Raw genomic sequence first — 22426 nt, 5'->3', positions numbered from 1 at the left:
CTGTATATATGATTTGGGGTGGTACAGTAGAGGGTCCCCCACACGGTAACTGTCATTTCTCGACTGTTTCGGACGAGGGGCGGCTCGCCGTAACCGGGGGGGGGGGGGGGGGGGGGGGGGGATTTTTAATTAAATGGGAGAACCAGTTCTACCAAGTAAAGTTAATTTCAATTCCTGATATACTGTGCACAGAAGTGAGAAGTTGAAAACTTTATATCCACCTTTTTTATGTGAAGTCCGAAGTGAGTACAGCAAAAGTACCATTCAACACTAACAGTCCACATACATGTATACATGTATCTCTCTGAAAGTTCACAGCTAGGTTTTAACCCCTTTTGGTGTTTTAAACATGTTATAATTTAGCTATTGAAAAATAGCAGATCTACAAGCTCATAGCGCGCCACCGAGTGGCGCGCTACGAGCTTGTAGGTCTGCATGTCCTGTATCCGCTGTGGGAGGGAGGCCTCTGTCTGCAGCTACCAGAACGCCACTGTAACCATGTCCTGTATCTGCTGTGGGAGGGAGGCCTCTGTCTGCAGCTACCAGAACGCCACAGTAACCATGTCCTGTATCTGCTGTGGGAGGGAGGCCTCTGTCTGCAGCTACCAGAACGCCACAGTAACCATGTCCTGTATCTGCTGTGGGAGGGAGGCCTCTGTCTGCAGCTACCAGAACGCCACAGTAACCATGTCCTGTATCCGCTGTGGGAGGGAGGCCTCTGTCTGCAGCTACCAGAACGCCACTGTAACCATGTCCTGTATCTGCTGTGGGAGGGAGGCCTCTGTCTGCAGCTACCAGAACGCCACAGTAACCATGTCCTGTATCTGCTGTGGGAGGGAGGCCTCTGTCTGCAGCTACCAGAACGCCACAGTAACCATGTCCTGTATCCGCTGTGGGAGGGAGGCCTCTGTCTGCAGCTACCAGAACGCCACTGTAACCATGTCCTGTATCTGCTGTGGGAGGGAGGCCTCTGTCTGCAGCTACCAGAACGCCACAGTAACCATGTCCTGTATCCGCTGTGGGAGGGAGGCCTCTGTCTGCAGCTACCAGAACGCCACAGTAACCATGTCCTGTATCTGCTGTGGGAGGGAGGCCTCTGTCTGCAGCTACCAGAACGCCACAGTAACCATGTCCTGTATCTGCTGTGGGAGGGAGGCCTCTGTCTGCAGCTACCAGAACGCCACAGTAACCATGTCCTGTATCCGCTGTGGGAGGGAGGCCTCTGTCTGCAGCTACCAGAACGCCACAGTAACCATGTCCTGTATCTGCTGTGGGAGGGAGGCCTCTGTCTGCAGCTACCAGAACGCCACAGTAAATGTGGAGAAGAGTAAGAGGAATATGGCTAACCATCTCAGGGTAACCAACCGCAGGATAGACACACTATAACTGAACAGTGTTTAACCCATTCTGACCTGAGATCAGATTCTAAAAATGTCTATTACTTACATCCTGACAGTTTCATTATTAACCCATTCTGACCTGAGATCAGATTCTAAAAGTGTCTTCGATTTTTCAAATATTTTTCAATAGCTAAAGCACGACATGATGCCAACACCAAAATGGGTGCCCGGTCAGAATGGGTTAAAATTCAAAGTCGTACGATTAGTCACACACGTTGCCGCCGCAGTGAAATTTGTTCTCCGCATTTGACCCATCTCTCTCTCTTGGGGCAGTGAGACGCAGCGTGCGACACACTCAGGAATCATTCGTTTATTTGACCCCCCGCCAATCCAACCCATTGATGCCGAGTGCCAAGCAGGGAGGCATAGAGCACCGAAGTCTGACGTCACTTTCAGTAGAGGGCGTCAGTCCCCAGGTTCATGTATTTGTTTAGTTGCATTGAAATCCCCATTGAGGCGATTTGAGATCGCCTCATATAACAACTGTGTTTGAAAAATAAACATGTCACCCCGGCCGCTTCACTCATATGGATATGAAGAATCAACTGACTGAGAGAAAACGCTAATGTTACTGCTGCTGAATTAGTTAGATTTTCGCTAGAAGCAGACTGTATCATATATGAGTGACTGACTGTTGCAAACGATACAGACACCTCCCTGACAATAACGCAGAGACAGCTTGTTTATTTTTGGACCACAACGCTTATAGTAGACGATATTAAGATCACCCCATGTTATTCTCCATAGAGAAATGACTTCCGCGAACCAGGGGAATCGAAGGGATGAGCGAGTTACGTCAGGACTTCGGTGCTCTATTGGGTCCCATTTTTACAGTCTTTGGTATGACTCAACCTCCCAGTTTCAGGGAGGACACTCTAACCACAAGGCCACTGTCTGGTTGGAGTACTACAGTGCACTGCAATGTGCTGTGCACTTTTCAAATCAAAACGGGTGCAATTCAAAGCAACTTAAACTTACTTCAATTTCAGGGTGACGAATCAATTTTCAGAGTTCAGACGCAGCAATCTTTCTTTCCAAATTGTTCTTACCTTCCTCCAATAAAACCGATGCAGGCCACGATGACGTCACAATCACTAGCCATTTCAAGCCTATACGATACAGCCATCCCAATGCAGTGAATACCATTTATTGAACACGTTTAAAAAAAATGTTTTAAATGTCTTACACAATACCAGAATTGTCAGCATTAGTAGTGGCTCCAAGTTCGGGACAAAGGAAAATATTTGACATCGCCAATGTAAATCCATCCAATATTTTATTGAATAAAAGCCCAACATAAACCTTTACAAAATGTATCAATCAACATAAAAATCATTGATTGCGCACAACGCGCATGTTCACTGTTAAAAATGTACCCATGACAGATGTCTTAATTAAACCCTGTGAAAAACAATCTGCAATATGTGCAACCACCCATATGCTCGCCAATACCCAAGCCTTATAATTAATTAAAAAAGAAAAGAAAAAAAGAAAAACAACACTGGATGGATCAGCAAGTATGGTAATTTAGAATTGATAACCAGGACCAAGTGATAAAGCATCACCCGTCAATGTATGTACAGTAAAGTGCTCTACTTAACAGAACACATTGTACCAAACATTAGGATACTTTACACATCCCTTAAAAGCCACAGATTATTCCAACCTGGCAAGGGAAAATTATATTAATTTAACAGCCTGAATGAAGTCTTATAAAACTGAACTGTATATTTGGAAATAACCGATAGCTATACAGATGGTGCAGCAAGTTATTTTTCCCTCCCTAAAATAGGGAGCATTTTATTTTTTTTAGCCAAACATTTGAGGTTTTGTGTTAATATTGGTGTTGCAAAATGACACTTATTTATTTTCATCTTTGAAAATAAAATCTGACCGTGCAATAGTTAGTTGCAATAGAATTGACCTACTTTTTTTTTTAAACTAAGAGGATATCTCTGATAACTTACAAACCCGCCAATACCTGTGAAAAGCAAATACGTAGCATTTACAATATGAAAACAAAACTAAGGACAAATTTAGCTAACAGAATGCAAATTAGGTGACAATAACAAAAAAGTCAGTGGGAGCCAATATCCTCTTCAAAGTAACAATCCACCTCGCTATTCAAAATAAGCCTTCACTTGATTAAAAAGGGCACCAAAAGGATCTAGTTTGCTTGGCCTGGCAAAAGATTTTGTACAACAATAGAAGGGCAATATACATTCTCTCATGGCACGTCCATTCAAACCGAGCTAAAAAAAAATCAAACGCACGTAACCGACCGTTCAATTGATAGAAGCAACAGGTTCTTATTCAGTGAGACAGAAACGTGAGGTAACATGGGGTAAAAACAAACAGACACATCACACTTCTGCAGCTAAGATGCCCATGCCTCAACAGTTCCTCATGTATTCGCATTTCTTTCTACAGCGCTTTTCACGTTTCCGTCTACTAAATAAGCAGGTGTTATCACGTTCCAGAAGACAACCTTCATACTCTTTTCTCTCTCTCTCTTGCACAGCCCTGAAAACTAGAGTCTGAGCCCCTCAAAGCCCTGCTTTTTGCTGTTGTTTTCTGCTGAAGCTTTAGTCCAAGGAGGGTGGATGTGTTTGGGGATGTGTTTTGACTGACTTGGCAGGCAGCATTCCTTGTTGCCCCTGAGGTAGGAGGCCTGGTGGCCCCGCTCTCTCTACTCGATCAGCTTCTTGGCCTTGAAGAAGCGCCGCAGATAGAACACCTGCCAGGTGGCCAGGCCGATGAGACAACACATGGAGAAGATGCTGAAGTACAGCACACGCGTGTTGGTGGACTCTGGGATGGGGAGTAGAATAGAACGTTATTAACCCATTCTGACCTGAGATCAGATTCATACGAGGTTTCCACTGGACACACACTGGTCTGATTAACCCATTCTGACCTGAGATCAGATTCTAGAAATGTCAGTCGCTCTTCGATTTAAAAAAAATAGCAGACCTACAAGCTCGTAGCGCGCCACTCGGTGGCGCGCTACGAGCTTGTAGATCTGCTATTTTTCAATAGCTAAAGCATAACATAGTGCTAACGCCAAAATGGGTTCCCGCCCAGAATGGGTTAACCCATTTTGACCTGAGATCAGATTCTAAAATTGTCTTCTACATCCTGACAGTTTTCTGAAAAATCTATGTTTCTGTGTCAGTCGTTCTTCGATTTTTCAAAAATAGCAGATCTACAAGCTCATAGCGCACCACCGAGTGGCGCGCCACGAGCTTGTAGGTCTGCTATTTCTCAATAGCTAAAGCATATCATAATGCCCCAAAAATGGGTTAAGCCTTATTAGAGCCTTATTACAGGCAGCAGATTAACCCATTTAGACCTGAGGCAAAACATCTTCTGAAAAGTTTTTCTATCTCAGTGGTTCTCAAAGTATTTCATGTCAAAGGAACCCATGTATTTGGCCACCAACCCCCCCCCCCCCCCCCCCATCTGAAAATATGTTGTTCCAGGAACCCCTCAGAAGCAAAGATTTTAGTTAAAAACGTTCGCTTTGAAAGAATATATTCAAAGATTTTAGTTAAAAACATTCGCTCTGAAATAATATATTCAAAGATTTGAGTTAAAAACTTTCGCTCTGAAAGAATATATTCAAAGATTTGAGTTAAAAACGTTCGCTCTGAAAGAATATATATTCAAAGATTTGAGTTAAAAACGTTCGCTCTGAAAGAATATATATTCAAAGATTTGAGTTAAAAACGTTTGCTCAGAATGAATATATTCAAAGAGTTGAGTTAAAAACGTTCGCTCAGAATGAATATATTCAAAGAGTTGAGTTAAAGACGTTCGCTCTGAATGAATATATTCAAAGAGTTGAGTTAAAAATGTTAGCTCATTGTATTGCATTGTTTTCATACCATTGGTATCTCGCATCTCTTCTTCCCTCTTCTTCATGTAAGCAAAGTCATTGACGATGGACTCCGATAAGTCCTCCAACCGCCTCAGCTCCACCTCCAGAGGCTTCAGCTTTTCCACCTTGGCAATCTGTACGGACACAAACGCACAACTTGGCAATCTGTACGGACACAAACACACACCTTGGCAATCTGTACGGACACAAACACACACCTTGGCAATCTGTACGGACACAAACACACACCTTGGCAATCTGTACAGACACAAACACACACCTTGGCAATCTGTACAGACACAAACGCACACCTTGGCAATCTGTACAGACACAAACACACACCTTGGCAATCTGTACAGACACAAACACACACCTTAGCAATCTGTACGGACACAAACACACACCTTGGCAATCTGTACGGACACAAACACACACCTTGGCAATCTGTACAGACACAAACACACACCGTGGCAATCTGTACGGACACAAACACACACCTTGGCAATCTGTACGGACACAAACACACACCTTGGCAATCTGTACGGACACAAACACACACCTTGGCAATCTGTACGGACACAAAACAAACACCGTGGCAATCTGTACGGACACAAACATACAAAACAATCTGTACGGACACAAAACAAACAACTCTTAATTCCTAATTTGTAGCAGTGTCGGCTGCTAAAGATAATAATCTAATAAAGAGTCGTTGAAAATTCAAGTCAGGTTTGTGCATCCCTATAAAGCACATACCGGTAATTGTGTGGTAATTATAATATGTATATGTATAAGTGTTTGTCACACTTTTAATGTACCTTCTTTTAGCTATTTGTATCACTTCTAATGTATCCTCCTCCCTGTTCTATAGAATGTCATTTGAGGGAACATTGCAAGGAAACATTGCAACAAGGAAACTCCCTTGTTGGCTGCCATGACTCTCTTTGTCCAGTAGGTGTCTCTCTTGCACTGGGCAGCAGCATTACACATGGACAAGCTTGATGCTATATCAACTTTTTTTTAACTAATCTACACCAGAGAATTCACCTTCATTATATCACACATAATAATATCACATCCTCCATGCATGAGGCCCAACAAACACGGCCAGAATCAATAAACAGTAGTTTGTGTTTGTCTTGGTAAAATGAATTGTTCTGTTCAAACAGTAACAATGACCCACCTATATGCAGAGCATCTGTATACATAGCATTGGCTATACAGATGATAGATTGGCCATCTACAGGCTGACTGTACTGTAGATTGGACATCTACAGGCTGACTGTACTGTAGATTGGCCATCTACAGGCTGACTGTACTGTAGATTGGACATCTACAGGCTGACTGTACTGTAGATTGGCCATCTATCTACAGGCTCAAAATAGAGACACCTCCAGGTTGGAAGTGGTTTTCTCTCTCATATCCTGCTACGTCGTTTACAGCACGATTGCGTATGCCGACACGTACGAAGACGCTCATTCACAGACGTATTTATTTGCCACCAATAGACAGGCGAGTCATGCCCACCACTCGATTGTCCTCCGAAGTCTCTCTGCCCACACAGACAGATATACACAGCAGCACGGGGGAGCATTTTTCTGTGCACTGCAGTGTGCGTGCAATACGTGCGTGCAGGTGCGTGGGTGGGTGGAGGGTGATTCTCAGCTGATAGCTTTTTATTTTTTGTCTTTTTTTCTACACGGTAAAATCCCCCAGTGTTCATTTGACTCAAGAGTGTACGTACGGAATGGCTACAATTGTACATGCTCGGAGTTATAAATGGATTAATTAATTAACACAGAGGATCTTACTGTATACTCATTATAAAATGTATTCTATCTCTAATATATATCTAATGTTTCAAGTAGTCATAAGAAGTATGTTCTCAAAATGGACTCTGTAACCTTGAGCACTGAAAATGTATCGATAATACTAGCATCTATGCTTTTAGTATTAAAACTGTAATACTGTAAATAACATTGACAGACAGTAGGAAACCGTTTAAAAATCACATAAATGAAAAAACACAATTGAATATCTTTACAGGTTCCAATAGGTTTTGTTTTGTTGTTGTTAGATTTGAGTGATCTAGTCATTATTTTCTCCAATTCAAATTTAGAATACCATAACATAACAGATCTGCAACTGTTTCATCACTAGTACAGGCGGACAAGAGAAAAGGTTATGAGAAAAGTAAATAACTTAAATACTGGATATAATACTGGTTACTAATGATATCCTTGTGCTTTCAGCACAACTTGTAAATACTGGGTAGGTGGAAAAACTAAACTAGCTTCTATTTTAAGCACATATTATGAGCAGACCTGTTATTGAGAGACTTTAATAATAGTCTTATTAAACCATTATTTGAGTTACAGGTGTACAAAAACTACATATTCAATTTCATATTACAAAGCATAGATAAATGAAGTAAACTCTACTACTGCTACTACCGAGAACTGCTACTACTAATATAAAATCAGTGCCACCAAGTGTCCAATAAAAGCATAATCTCTAGTATTTAGGAATATAATTCATGGGTTGCCAAAATACGATCAATGTCTCCTCTATTCAAACAACGGTTGCCCTTTTTTAAAAGTATATGAATGAGCTTAGTGTGTCAAATCACATGCACCATACTCCGTTTAACATCATCCTCCTTATCATTAATATCATAATGATGTCATCTGTAGGCTGATGTCATCTATATTGGCCAGCAACTCTACATCTGACCTCAAACCCTTAGATCTCCATATATGGATAAACTGTATGTCAGAACCTAGAGTTCTCAACAGGCCCGGCCCTACCTGGGCCCTCATCAAACCCTGTACACTCAAGAGAATGTCCCCGCTGGCCGCTACCACCCTTAGATCTCCATATTATACTCTATATTGATCTGACCTCATCATCAAACCCTGTACACTCAAGACATGCTCCTTATATGGCCACTAGTACAGAATTAATTCCATGTTGATCTGACCCCCACCACGCGCTAGCCCAGCAGTCTGCCGTCAGTGTCAACGAGGCGGATGAGAGCATGCGACCTCTGCCTTTGGGGCGAGGTCGCATCTCGCCCTCAGGCGTTTTTACTGGTACTTAACGTCAATTTAAAAACCTTCTAAGTTATGGTTGTATACCCTTTCATGCACCGGTAGTCAGGGTCACTCTGTTAAAACCCATTCTGGACGAGAACCCCTTTTGGTGTTTTAACTAAGCATTATGTTATACTTTCAAAAATAGCAGATCTACAAGCTCATAGCGCACCACCGAGTGCTATGTGGAGCTTGTAGGTCTGCTATTTTTGAAAAATCTTGAAAATGCGGCACAAATCTTTTTTGTTATTTTGACGTCAGGCCTAAATGCAATCTATAAAAGAGTCAGGAGGAATCGATAAGAAATGCAGTATCACCACATTTACGACACACAGACCTAAAGGTTGCCTACTCTGCTTTATTTAAATTATTTCTCAAAATGCATCCATCTCTATAGAATAAATCTAATCGCTCAATAAGACATAGAAACTTCCCCCTCTGTCCGTTTAGGCTGTTCAGGGGTCACATTTATGGTTTCTGTAGGAGGCCAAACGTGACAAACATTCTTAAGTTTTCCAATTTTGTAGAAATGTGTTAAATATTTAGTTTTTTCAACACATATGTCAACTAAAATCTGCGTCATAGCATAATGCGACACACTTGGCGCCGTGCCAGCCAGGTGTCTATTATAAACAAACCGGTGGGCGTGTGTGAGGATGCTGCCTGCTACATATGTATAGCATAGTAGTATAGATGTATAGTTTATATGTATAGCTTCATTATATAGATATTCCACTGTTACTTTCTTAGCTTACGCATGTTTCTTGATAAATGTTTTTATGTGATGTATTCCCATGCTTTTTGTTCTTGCTTAATGTAAGTCGCTCTGGATTAAGAGCGTCTGCTAAATGCCTAAATTGTAAATTGTACGCTACTACGGCTTCTACAGGGAGACAAATAAAGATAGCCGACGAAAAACAGAGGATTTAACAGTTCGTGGACAGAGGCTTTTTGCCTTCACAGCCAATGCAGATGGACTGCCTGTATGTTTAATCTGCAGTGAGAAGCCATCAAACAAAACAAAAAAGTAACGTTGAAAGACATTTCGAGGGACAGCATGCTAAGTTTGCAAGCTGACCACCCAGCTGGGAATGAGAGAGTAAGAGAGCAAACAATCTTTTAACCCATTCTGACCTGAGATCAGATCAGAAAAATGTCAGTCGCTCTTCGATTTTTCAAAAAATAGCAGACCTACAAGCTCGTAGCGCGCCACTCGGTGGCGCGCTATGAGCTTGTAGATCTGCTATTTTTCAATAGCTAAAGCATAACATGATGCTAACACCAAAATGGGTTCCCCGTTCAGAATGGGTTAAAAAGTGGATCTCCACCACTGCTGCTATCGTTTCGTTGCAACCCGGGAGACAATAAAGCATTATAATGCATACATTTTCTTTGCGGCTCCAGATAGATTTTGAATTTATTTTTGGTCGAAAATGGATCTTTCAATATCTTGGGTTTGCCGACCCCTGTCCTAGTTCCTACAAATTCCACGATGTGGGCAAGCGCCTGGCATGCCCATGTGATCTATGACTGCAACTACATCAATATGTGTTGTAAAGCAATGTAAAGTATTTTGCTGTAAACATGGTGAACAAGAACCATGTCAAGGCCACCAAGGGTAACACAGCGAGGGGTAATTCAGACGGTTGCGATTTCTCTCTACACAGATCAACATTCTAATAATTAAATTATACTTTATAAAAACGAATGCAAGCTACCTTCTTGGTACCTGCCTGCTGTGCTCCTGCAAATCTAGAAGGTGCTCCGTCACCACAAATGCACATACAATACAATATGTTTTTTTATTTTAGGCAATTATTAATTTACCCCATTCTGGGCGGGAACCCCATTTTGTGTTTTAAGCATTATGTTGTACTTTAGAGGACCACAGAACAAACAAAGAGGTAGAAGCGAACACCAGTAGTGGGGAGGTGCTGCTGACCGCAGGAGATAAAAACTTTTAAAAAAAAAGGAAAAGAGGCCGCACAGCTCGTAGTCACGATGCAAGAAGCAAGTTTCTTGCATCGCGACTACAAGCTGTGCGGCCTTTTCCTTTTTTCCCCAAGTATTCAGAGGACTCCACAAATAACACAAAGGCCCCACCTTGCCCTCATGTCAAAGTAGTCGTCAAATGTTTACAAGAACTTGATTAGAGGACATGTGGAAGTATCCCTTTGGACCCCGAGAGAGAGAGAGGGGGTAAAGAAACATATGTTCTCTCTCTTCTTAAGATGTTTGATGTCAGTAAATAAACAGTAACGTTACACAGATGCACATCGCTCTATGTTGTTAAACGTGCTGGGCAGTTCATCTGGCTGCTCCCCAGCCAGTGACTCCAGGGGTCCAGGAGCCTGTCAGATGATCACCATCACACAGCGTTGCACAGTCACGACACAGACCTTTACTTGGTCACACTTTGCGAGGCAAGCTCAGGTGGTATAGCCTCTACGACGCATTTATGCCCCGTCGTACGAGACACTAGCGGATCTATACAGGGTTCTACAAATGTCTATCTACATCAGGGGTGCATGCCCAGAAGGAAGATCGCGACATACCAGTAGATCACAAAGGCTTTGCAGGTATAGACCACATGACATGGCCCAAAATATAGATCATTAAAAAAACTACTTGAATTAAGGTGACTGATTGATTAAAAGAGCCTTTCAGCTCAAACACACAATACAAATGCAATACAAATGCAAAGTCATATACAAATAACTACGAATTCCATTTTCCTCTCTCTGTTTCCCATTCCAACTGTGTTTGTCTTATAGTATGTAACGCCAGTGCTGCTGTTTTCAGCAATGGGATAATACTTTTTTGGGTGAGCAGATCTTGTTGAGCTGGTCATTGTGAAAGTAGCTCTCAAGTCAAAAAAGTGTGGGCACCCCTGATCTACATCCTGTAAGTTAAGAAATAGGGTTGACAAGTGGCTTGACATTACAAGTGGCTCTTATTTTGAAGAGGAAGTCTGTTTCAGTTGTAGCCAACTGCCATGACAGTGGTCATGATGCCGGCTGTAGTCTAAAGATTAGTAAACAAGAAGTGGTGGTGGATTTTAGCCAAAATTCATATATTTACAATATGAAAACCATGAATCTTTGACCTCAACTATTACACACTGGAAGAACGTTAGACACAGAACCTCTGTGGTGGCTGCATTAGGTGAGTAGTTAATTGTGTAAGTCTCACGCTGTTAAAATCATCATCAACACAACAGCTGCCCAACAAAAACAGGTAGGCTACAGTAGAGTACTATCACTGCCTGCTAAGACTGTTCATTAGTTGAAGTGGGTCCACTGTGCACTGTAGCCTACATGGTGCTGAACTCTTAAAACAGTTTCTCTGCGGAACACGCCAAACAAGTCTCCCCCCCCCCCCATTGTCTTTCCCTGCTAAACCCGCTAAACGCACCTTTTGTTTTACATGTTTAAATCGATGTATTTTGATCACTTTTAAGACAAGTTTGTTTCCCTCGGACAGAGCGACGAGGACGACGCCTTTGGGATGACGTAACCGGAAATCGGCCTATCACTGGCTTGCAGGGGCTTCGGGGAGGTTTTTTTTGGGGGGGGGGGGGGGGTAGATGGGAGGGTTCGGGCTAGGTTCGGGCGGGGTGCCTGATCGTGCCCCCCCCCCCCCGGTATTATCTTGTTCCGCTACTCGCTCAGACACCTACCTAATAATGCACAAATTAAAGCAAACACTCAACAGAGGTGATGGGAAAGTCGTAAATGGTCTCCCTCTACAAGTTCTACTCACTTCTTCATAGTTTTTGGCCTCCACGCCATGCTTCATGTCCAGGTTGACCAGCTGGTCGGGGACCCTCCCGGTTCCTGGTCGACAACAAACACATTCACTCACCGTTATGAGAGGCAATGTTAACAGAAACCGAGAATCATAGAACATAATAATATGTATACCTCAAATTCATCCCACTTAAATTATCATTCACTTCACGATAAGTGAACGCGTTTGTACATTTTGCAACCATTTTTTAAATGGAGTTAAAACTGTCTGGATTGTGTCTGGACACTGTGGACACCATGTGACAACAAGCCTGCTCACCTTTTGATAATCAGATAGGCGCATAAAGGTGCATGATGATGAGGATACGTTTTAAAATAGTGACTCAAAACAAAGAATTGACAGTTTTCTTATCGCGAGCTTCCTGATTCAGGCAGTGTTCTTTGTACTACTTACCCATAGGCGATTTGCTCTCAAAGCACACCTCGAACATGTCGTAGTCCTCTGTGGTGAAAGCAAACTTCCCTTTTGTTGCATCTTCCTTTGAGTAAAGCGTGTGGCTCGAGGAATCTGTGATCTGTAACGTAGAGGACATCGACGATAATGTCAGGAGGCATCATATTAAAACGTGTATTCTAAACATCATTAGGCCCTTTTGGTGTTTTAACCGGTGCAAATCTTTGAATATATATTCTTTCAGACTTCAGAGCAAACTTTTTAATTCGAAACTTTGCTTCTGGAGAGTCCCTGGAACAACATTTTCAGATGGGGGGTCGGCAGCCAATTTCATAACGTTTCTGGGGTCCTTGACATGAAATAATTTGAGAACCACTGACATAGAAACAGAGGGTTTTTCAGAAAACCGCCAGGATTTAGAAGACATTTGTAGAATCGTCCTCAGGTCGAAATGGAATGAAAATCAGTTTCAGGTTCAGGTTAATTTATTTGTTGAATCAAGCATGTAGGCTACAGTGAGCTGATTTCCAGATACATAAATGAGAACAACCACCCTGTGTGTATCATCAGCTCTACAAACATCTGCTACTGACCATGCCTTCTCCTATGAATTGAACATGAAGGACCCTTTTCTTACGTTTCTAAATCCTCTTAGCAGACCTTGGATTAATTGAACTGTAGGCTACTTTCCGTTGCCTTTTTCTGAAAGCCGTTAATAAAGTAATAAAAAATAAATAAAACAAATAAAAAAAAGTGAAACACAAGTACCGGTACTCACGTGCATTTGCCTATTAAAATGCTTGCTTGATTGAAGTATGTATTAACATTAACAGTAGATTTCAAGCACAACTTACTCAATACAATACAAAAAATTAACTGTGAGTGGTGGACGACTCCATAAAAGCATTTATTACACTTGTTTACAATAGGGTCCACCTTGTTCAATTCATCAAAAAGCAACGCACAAAAATGCAACGTGGACTTAATATATTTATTATATAGGGTGATGATGGGCAGCGAGCACCAGGCATCGATTCATCAGTGGTGGTGGCTCATGCTAATGTGCTAATTGTGCTAACTTCTGGCTGCACTTGTTAAGACTGACGTGTAACAACATCTAGGAGGGATCAGCATGGACTTTTGATGAATTGAACAATGTGGACCCTCTTGTAAACAAGTGTAATGCTTAATTGGGTCGTCCACTCACAGTTAACAGTCTTTGTATTGAGTTTGTGCTTGAAATGTACTGTAAGTTCTGCAAACTGTTAATAAATATTTCAATCAATCAATCAAAAAAGACTACTATAGTGCCTTGAATAGGATGGTCTGTGTTGGAAACATCACACACGCACAGATAAAGCACGTGTGTCAATGTTACTAAGGTATATATATATATATATATATATATTATAAAATAATCTAAAATATCGGAGAAATCAACCTCCGGCGTAGCAGCAGATGCTACACTATAGCCGGCACAGGGAAGATGCCATTCATCATCATTCATCATCATGGGCCCTGCACCGGTTCAGTTTCCTATAGTTAGCTTAGCTTAGCATGCAGGCTAACAGGACAACACAACAGCTGTCAAGTGCTTCCATTGTTTTATGCCCGGCGGGGCTCGAGATTTAAGGCCGAATTAACGTCACAAATCCTTGAAATCAATGCGTTGTTTGACTTTCCACCGTTACCGTTACCCAAAAAAAAACCAATATTTTGTAAACAGAGAGACACCACATTGAGACCTGGAGCTATCATTTCCCCCCTAGCTAGCTGCGGGGCCTTGTCTCTCTCTCTCTCTCTCAGTAAAGCAGCTCCCGGGTTTGTGCTTCCTCGTACGGCGGCCGGGAAATAGCAGATCTACAAGCTCACAACGCGTCGCGGTCGCGACGCGTTGTGAGCTTGTAGATCTGCTATTTCCCGGCGCGCGCCGCCCGGTCGTACGACGGGGCATAGTCAGAGAGAGAGAGAGAGAGATAGAGGCTATACCTGAGCTTTTTCTCTGTGGTTGGTTGCTCACCTTCAGGTTGGTCTTGGTGTTGGACTGCTCGCTGATCTCGTACTCCCCCGTGACCAGCACGTCCTTGTGGATCTCTTCCCGTAAGCACTTCCTCGAGTTGACCGGCAGAAAGAAGGAGATGGAGAACACCGATTCGATCAGAACCGGTAACAGCAGTAGTGCGGCGAGTCGAGCCATGGCTGCTGCTGCTGCTGCTAGCTAGCTGCTGCCTTCCCCAACCAACCAACCAACCGAACCAACCAACCAACCGAGCAAGGAAGCAGGCAAGCAGCCAACCCGGGCTAGCCAGCAAAGCAACAGTCCTACCTCCGGAGAGAGGCTGCCGTGTGTGTGGTCGTGTGTAGTCTAGCGCCAACGCTGGCACGGAGGATGCATCACACAAGATGTGCAAAATCAGCATCCACGTTTAAATCTCTCCTGTAAACCAGTGTGGTTCCCAAACTTTTTCATGTCAAGGACCCCCAAATTGGCACTAATTAGCCCGCGGACCCCCATTTGAAGAACATATATGCCAAGGACCCCCATGAGAGAAGAAGTTTAGTCTCTAGCAGCTGTGATTCTCAACCCGTTTAATTTCAAGGACCCCCAGTTTGACATGCAATAGGCTACGGATCCCCATTCAATGACATTTCTATCTCTGAGACCCCCAAATTATATTGTAAAATCAATGCTAATCTAACTCTCAGAGTGTACAAATGTGTACACTCTCAGAGTTACAGACCCATAAGGGTCCCCATTTGGTTCCAAACTATGATTTAGCTGGGGACCCCCTGGAACTCCCTCAGGTACCCCTGGGGGTCCCAAAGACCCCACTTTGGGAACCACTGCTGTAAACCCACCTTTATGTCAAAGCCTTTCTTAAGTTGTCATTTTTGTATTATTTATCATGTATGCTTTGTATTGTTATGCCTTCTATTGCATGGATTGACCTTTTGTTTTCTTTTGCTCGACGATGTAAAGCACTTTGAGACTTTGTCTAGAAATGTGCTATATAAATAAATTCATTATCATTCATTATCACACGCAGTGCTGTTTCAGTGCACTTTATTTGGAATTTGGAAAGGTACAAAAAGTACAGCCTGAGCTCACAAAAAGCTCACAAAAAAGCTCACAAAAAACTTGTTTGATGTGTTTTTTTTTGCCATGTAAAATAACGATGCCCTTCCAACAGACATAAAAAAGTGTAGCTCCTTTAAAGTCCTTTAATACCCTCCTTCAAGACCACCTTAAAAGAGCACCTGCAATTTGTAACTGGTCCTATATCAATCAGTGCTTTATTTCAGACCCAGGGAGATACATATAAAACAGTACAAATCACACGAAGTACAGTACAATAAAATAAAAATACAGTTTTTCAATGTCTAACATGCAGACAAGTCCGCCAGTGCTTCCATCCATCTTCAACCGCTTATCCGTAGTCGCGGGGGCAACAGCTCCCCCAGAGTGTTCCAGATAGTGTTCTCCAGAGCAACATTATAGTGACTTCCTCCTGGGGGATCCCGAGACGTTCCAAGGCCAGTGAGTCGATGTGTTTCCTCCAACTGCGCCTTGGTCTGCCCCGGGGGTCTCCTCCCAGTGGGACGTGCATCGAGGACCTCCCTAGGGAGACGCCCGTGAGGCATCCTAACCAGATACCCGAACCACTCTACTCCGAGTCTCTCTCTCGTGTGACTGAACTTCTCACCCTATCTCTAAGGGAGATGCCACCCACCTGTCGAAGAAAACTCACACACTTCATGAGACCATAGGTGAGAGTATAGGAACGAAGATTGCATAGTGCTTCCACAATTTGGAAGAGAATCTGTATACAGGGTTAGTCACAGCAGTAATTAATGTCATTATCTGACTGCACATAAATGTATACATCAACTTTCTTAAAACTTCAGGGCAAGTTGGAACCCCGACACTTACAAACATAGGCTATGGCTAGCACTGGCGGTGGCTCAGGGGTAGAGTGCCTGGATGGCAACCGCAAGGTTGCCAGTTCGAACCCGGGCTCCCCCAGAGTTACTGTCGAAGTGTCCTTGAGCAAGACACTGAACCCCTATAATTGCTCCCGATGTGCTAGTTGGTGCCTTGCATGGTTTCCGCTGCCATCGGTGTATGAATGTGTGTGTGAATGGGTGAATGTAATGCACAATCTCTGTAAAGCGCCTTGGATAAAGGCGCTATATAAATGCACCATTTACCATTTACCACTGGAGCTCCTAGCAGCAGCCTCATACTAACATTATACGCCACCTTGAGTTTTCTCATGCTCTCTTGCTACCGACACCACAAATGAGCAGGTCCTACTCCTACTCCTACTCCTACTCCTACTCCTAGACAAACAAGGCCAAACTCATGATTTCTTTCTGGGTTAACTTAATAATATCGGAATTCGTATACAAAGTACTTGCGGGAAGTTGCGGCCAGGTCATTTCTACAGTAGGCTACTTTGTTTCAGTACAACATGCAGCTGTGATGATTGATGAAAAGTTGAAAACCCTTGGGAGAGTTTGTGTACCATTATCTCAATGTTTTTTTTTGTTTAGTTTTTTTCTTCTCATTTTCATATACAGTACAATGATTCTGATAGTAATCATTTCTATATACTAGAGTTTGTTTATTACAGGGACGTACATTGATACATGGAAATGTGGAACGCCCTACCAACAGTCATTAAGACATGTGAATCCCTTGACTCCTTCAAAACCGCTCTCAAAGGGCACCTACGGATGGCTGCAATTCGAAACTGGCCTCTGTAAAATCTGAATCCTGTTCTGTTCTTTAACTACATAGAAGTGTCTATTTGTATGTCTCTAAATGTTTTGATGAATTGAACAATGTTGACCCTGTTGTAAACAAGTGTAATGCTTAATTGGGTCGTCCACTCACAGTTAACAGTCTTTGTATTGAGTTTGTGCTTGAAATGTACTGTAATTCTACAAACTGTTAATAAATATTTCAATCAATCAATCAATCAATCAATACTGTACATTTTGAGATGGGTTCAGGAAAGACAGAGCCCATTTATCGGCTTCAATTTGATATGGTTCCACTTCCAATTATGTTTAATTATTTTGTTTCCTTTCATCACTTCCAATTTCACTTGTTTATCCTGTATATGAGTTCTCTCTCCTCCTGAACGGGATCAAATATAGTATCATGACCTGAAAGTGTGGTATATTTGTATTTTACCAGGGGAACGCCTAGAAGTCTGACCCCCCCTGGCCCATGCAGGGACGGACGTGCACACATAGATATCAAAGGGGGCTTCAGCCCCTGAAAATACGCCCTCCTCTCTTTTCCTTTTCCTTTTTTTTTATAATATTAGTTTTATTTGGAAAAAGCAGTACAGTATACTAGACAGCATTTAAATATATACACATAGGACACAAGTGCAATTCCAAAGATTATTTTTTCTTTCACCCCTCTTCCCTCTCTCCCCCCCTCATCCCCCCTCCAAGTGGCTCCATCTCCAATGTCTCTGTATAAGCCTCTCTTTCTTCAGATGGACTACATAATGACATCAAGTCCACACTTAAACAGGGGCAACAGGGCAGTATGGCTTCAGATTGTACATTTCAGAGGGATGAAAAGAAGAAAGAGTGGGCATAAAAAGAAAAAGACAAGGACAAAAAAATAACCCTGATCCTCTCTTTTCCATGCCATATACAGGAAGGGAAACATTTTGAACATTGAACTAATTGGTTTTGCAAATCCCTGTCGCATCTCCAGTAGATAAAGAGTGCAGGGTTACACCCTGAAAATATAGCTGATCTACAAGCTCTCAACGTGTCGCAGGGCGACACGTTGAGAGCTCTTCTCCCACATCACACTGTGATGTAGGTCTACTCTATTCTATACCATTTAATTTGTCATGCAGGGCGAAAACATCAATGTTATAATATGAACTTAATGTGTTGATAAACTGCAATTTTCTTTTTTTTCTATGTGAATGAGTTATGTATATGGTATAATGTAATGTGATAAACTAAATTTAAGTGCACATTTATCATTGCACTTACATCAACCCTTGCCTATATATGGCTTGGGCTGATAAGCATCAATATGCAGTATAATATATATGTACATATTTATTATGAGCTAAATATTCTTTGCCATTCCCAAACACTAGAATTTGACTCAGTTACAGTATTATAATCCCAATCCCATAAATGCAGAACCCTATATGTTATATAGCAATGCAATATTAAATGACACAACATGTGTGGTGTAAATCTAGATTACAATGTTTTGTGTTACAATGTCTGTTAGTGAGGAGTACAGTGTATATTTTAAAGCCCAAAGCTATATATTTTTCCTGTCAGCAGTGAAGGGATTACCCACCAACATGTGACAGTGCTCTGCTGTCCAGGCAGTTTTCAGGGAAACATTGCTCAGATCCCAGGAGAGAGAAAAGAAGAGGATGCCTGCTGCTGCCAAGTGGCCATTAAACCACACAGAGAAATCCCTCTTGTGTTGTCTCTCATTGCTTCAAATCACCTCTAAGAATAGCCTGTCACCCGACACCCACACTAATGTTGATGTTGTTCTTTTCTTTCAAGATTATCATGCCATTATTTAATGTTCATGAAATGGTCTCTGTTTTCAAATCAAGAAATATTCTTCCCCTTCCCTTATATACACTCCTCCAACTGATATTGTGCTGGCACTTTTATTTTTTATGCATTTAGCATTAGTCCGATGTCCCAATAAATAACCCTGTCACGATCAGAGTCAGAGGTGTGTAGGACCCAAGCGCAGGACAATGGCAGAGGATGAGGCAAACACAAGGCAGGTCGAGTGCACGGTGGTTTATTAACCAAAAACCAGGTACAGGAACAAAACACAGGAAACACGAGGAAACTAGGGATAACTAGAAAGAGGCAATTCTGGGAAATTGCAAAGTGTGGTTGCCTACATCGCACCCGTCGAAAATGGAATCGCTTTTGGCTCTGCGTTGATTAAGCCACCCTCGACATGTGATTCAGATTTGGGATGGATCGGACATTCCGTGCGTGAATTGTGGCGTGTTTTGTAAAATAGGCCCCTCCCACTAACTTCGGAAGACGATTACGGCCGAACGATACAGAAGATCTAAATTCTGACTGTGCTGTTTTAATCGGATAGGTCCGGAGATCATGTGTACCGATCTTTGTGAGATTTGGACAGAATCTGTAGGAGGAGCAAAAAGTGTGTTTTGAACAAAATTCAAAATGGCGGGAAATCTATCTAGACGCAAATGGGCGGGGCCTATATGGGGAGATGCGTCATGACCCAAGGAATCCAGGGAAAAAATATTTTTGATTTTACGACCTACGGTTCAAGAGTTATACCCCAAAAGGTAAAGTTGGCTGTTATAGCGCCACCATGAGGCAGAACGTTATACTTCTAAGGTAATTAATTTTAGTAATTATTATGAATCTCTCCTCCAAGTCTTGTAAGTATAGCCCTTACGGTCTCAGAGGAAAAAATACTTGAAAGTGAGTTTTTGCATTTTCCCATTCATGTCTATGGGGAAATTTAATGCACTAATTAATTCATATCAATTAAACTATCCAACAAATGTCTTATCCCAATACACGCACACGATTCCCGATGTAGCCCGTCGTTTTGACATATGGCTCGAGTGCGTGCGACAAAAACTGTGGGAGGTATAATGCGGCAAAATAAAGTTTATCTATAATAAAAACATAAACTAGAAAGAGGCAATTCTGGGAAATTGCAAAGTGTGGTTGCCCACATCGCACCCGTCGAAAATGGAATCGCTTTTGTCTCTGCGTTGATGAATCCACCCTCGACATGTGATTCAGATTTGGGATGGATCGGACATTCCGTGCGTGAATTGTGGCGTTTTTTGTAAAATAGGCCCCTCCCACTAACTTGGGAAGACGATTACGACCGAACGATACAGAAGATCTAAATTCTGACTGTGCTGTTTTAATCGGATAGGTTGGCTGATATAGGCCCCTCCCAGTAATTATACCAGCCAATTACAATGTCAAGTCATACTTTGTGATCATGCATAAGTCATTCAAAGAGGATTTCCCCCCCAAAATCATGTTTTTGCAACAACGGGGTATAGGCCCCTCCCAGTAATTTTGCCAGCCAATTACAATGTCAAGTCACCCTTTGTGATCATGCGTAAGTCATTCAAAGGGGATTTCCCCCCCAAAATCGTGTTTTTGCAACAAACGGGTAATTGTTTTTGCAATTGTAGCGCCCCCTATGGATTGAAATGGAATTGCTTTTGGCTCTGTGTTGATTAGGCCATCCTAAACATGTGATTCAAATTTGGGGAGGATTGGACTTTCCGCTCGTGATTTGTGAATTTTTTTGTAAAATAGGCCCCTCCCACTAACTTTGGAAGCTGATTACGGACGAACGATATGGAATATCGAAATTCTGACTGTGCTGTTTTCATCGGATAGGTCCCGAGATCATGTGTACCGATTTCTGTGAGATTTGGACAAAATCTGTAGGAGGAGGAGCAAAAAGTGTGTTTTGAAGAAAATGCTAATTTGCTGCAAATTCGTTCTAGACGGAAATGGGCGTGGCCTATATGGGGAGATGCGTCATGACCCAAGGAATCCAGGGGAAAAAATATTTTGATTTTACGACCTACGGTTCAAGAGTTATACCCAAAAATGTAAAGTTGGCTGTTATAGCGCCACCATGAGGCCGACCGATATACTTCTAAGGTAATTAATTTTAGTAATTATTATGAATCTCTCCTCCAAGTCTTGTAAGTATAGCCCTTACGGTCTCAGAGGAAAGAATACTTGAAAGTGAGTTTTTGCATTTTCCCATTCATGTCTATGGGGAAATTTAATGCACTAATTAATTTATATCAATTAAACTATCCAACAAATGTCTTATCCCAATACACGCACACGATTCCCGATGTAGCCCGTCGTTTTGACATATGGCTCGAGTGCGTGCGACAAAAACTGTGGGAGGTATAATGCGGCAAAATAAAGTTTATCTATAATAAAAAGAAGAATAATAAAAGGTCACAAAAACAATAGTATGGTTGCCTTCAGGCAACCACACTAACTAGAAAGAGGCAATTCTGGGAAATTGCAAAGTGTGGTTGCCCACATCGCACCCGTCGAAAATGGAATCGCTTTTGTCTCTGCGTTGATGAAACCACCCTCGACATGTGATTCAAATTTGGGATGGATCGGACATTCCGTGCGTGAATTGTGGCTTTTTTTGTAAAATAGGCCCCTCCCACTAACTTGGGAAGACGATTACGACCGAACGATACAGAAGATCTAAATTCTGACTGTGCTGTTGAAATCGGATAGGTTGGCTGATATAGGCCCCTCCCAGTAATTATACCAGCCAATTACAATGTCAAGTCATCCTTTGTGATCATGCATAAGTCATTCAAAGAGGATTTCCCCCCCAAAATCATGTTTTTGCAACAAAGGGGTATAGGCCCCTCCCAGTAATTTTGCCAGCCAATTACAATGTCAAGTCACCCTTTGTGATCATGCGTAAGTCATTCAAAGGGGATTTCCCCCCCCAAATCGTGTTTTTGCAACAAACGGGTAATTGTTTTTGCAATTGTAGCGCCCCCTATGGATGGAAATGGAATTGCTTTTGGCTCTGTGTTGATTAGTCCATCCTAAACATGTGATTCAAATTTGGGGAGGATTGGACTTTCCGTTCGTGATTTGTGCATTTTTTTGTAAAATAGGCCCCTCCCACTAACTTTGGAAGCTGATTACGGACGAACGATATGGAATATCGAAATTCTGACTGTGCTGTTTTCATCGGATAGATCCCGAGATCATGTGTACCGATTTCTGTGAGATTTGGACAAAATCTGTAGGAGGAG

General features: G+C 42.2%; 1 protein-coding gene across 1 annotated transcript; it reads right to left on the bottom strand.

Moving 5' to 3' along the window:
• Positions 1 to 2657: 2657 nt before the first annotated feature.
• LOC310877306 (transmembrane emp24 domain-containing protein 10) lies at positions 2658 to 14840 on the bottom strand. The gene is made up of 5 exons (XM_083791121.1): positions 14596 to 14840; positions 12576 to 12696; positions 12135 to 12208; positions 5288 to 5414; positions 2658 to 4211 (listed from the first exon to the last, which is right to left on the bottom strand). The coding sequence occupies exons 1-5, from the start codon at positions 14770 to 14772 to the stop codon at positions 4090 to 4092; spliced, it is 621 nt and encodes a 206-aa protein (XP_083647247.1). The 5' UTR covers positions 14773 to 14840; the 3' UTR covers positions 2658 to 4089.
• Positions 14841 to 22426: the final 7586 nt, after the last annotated feature.

The sequence above is a fragment of the Protomyctophum parallelum genome, assembly GCF_964188405.1.
Source record: "Protomyctophum parallelum genome assembly, chromosome: 19".
In the NCBI taxonomy this organism is placed as follows: domain Eukaryota; kingdom Metazoa; phylum Chordata; class Actinopteri; order Myctophiformes; family Myctophidae; genus Protomyctophum; species Protomyctophum parallelum.
Note: the sequence above shows the minus strand (reverse complement) of the source record. Positions and strands in the feature narration are given on the sequence as shown.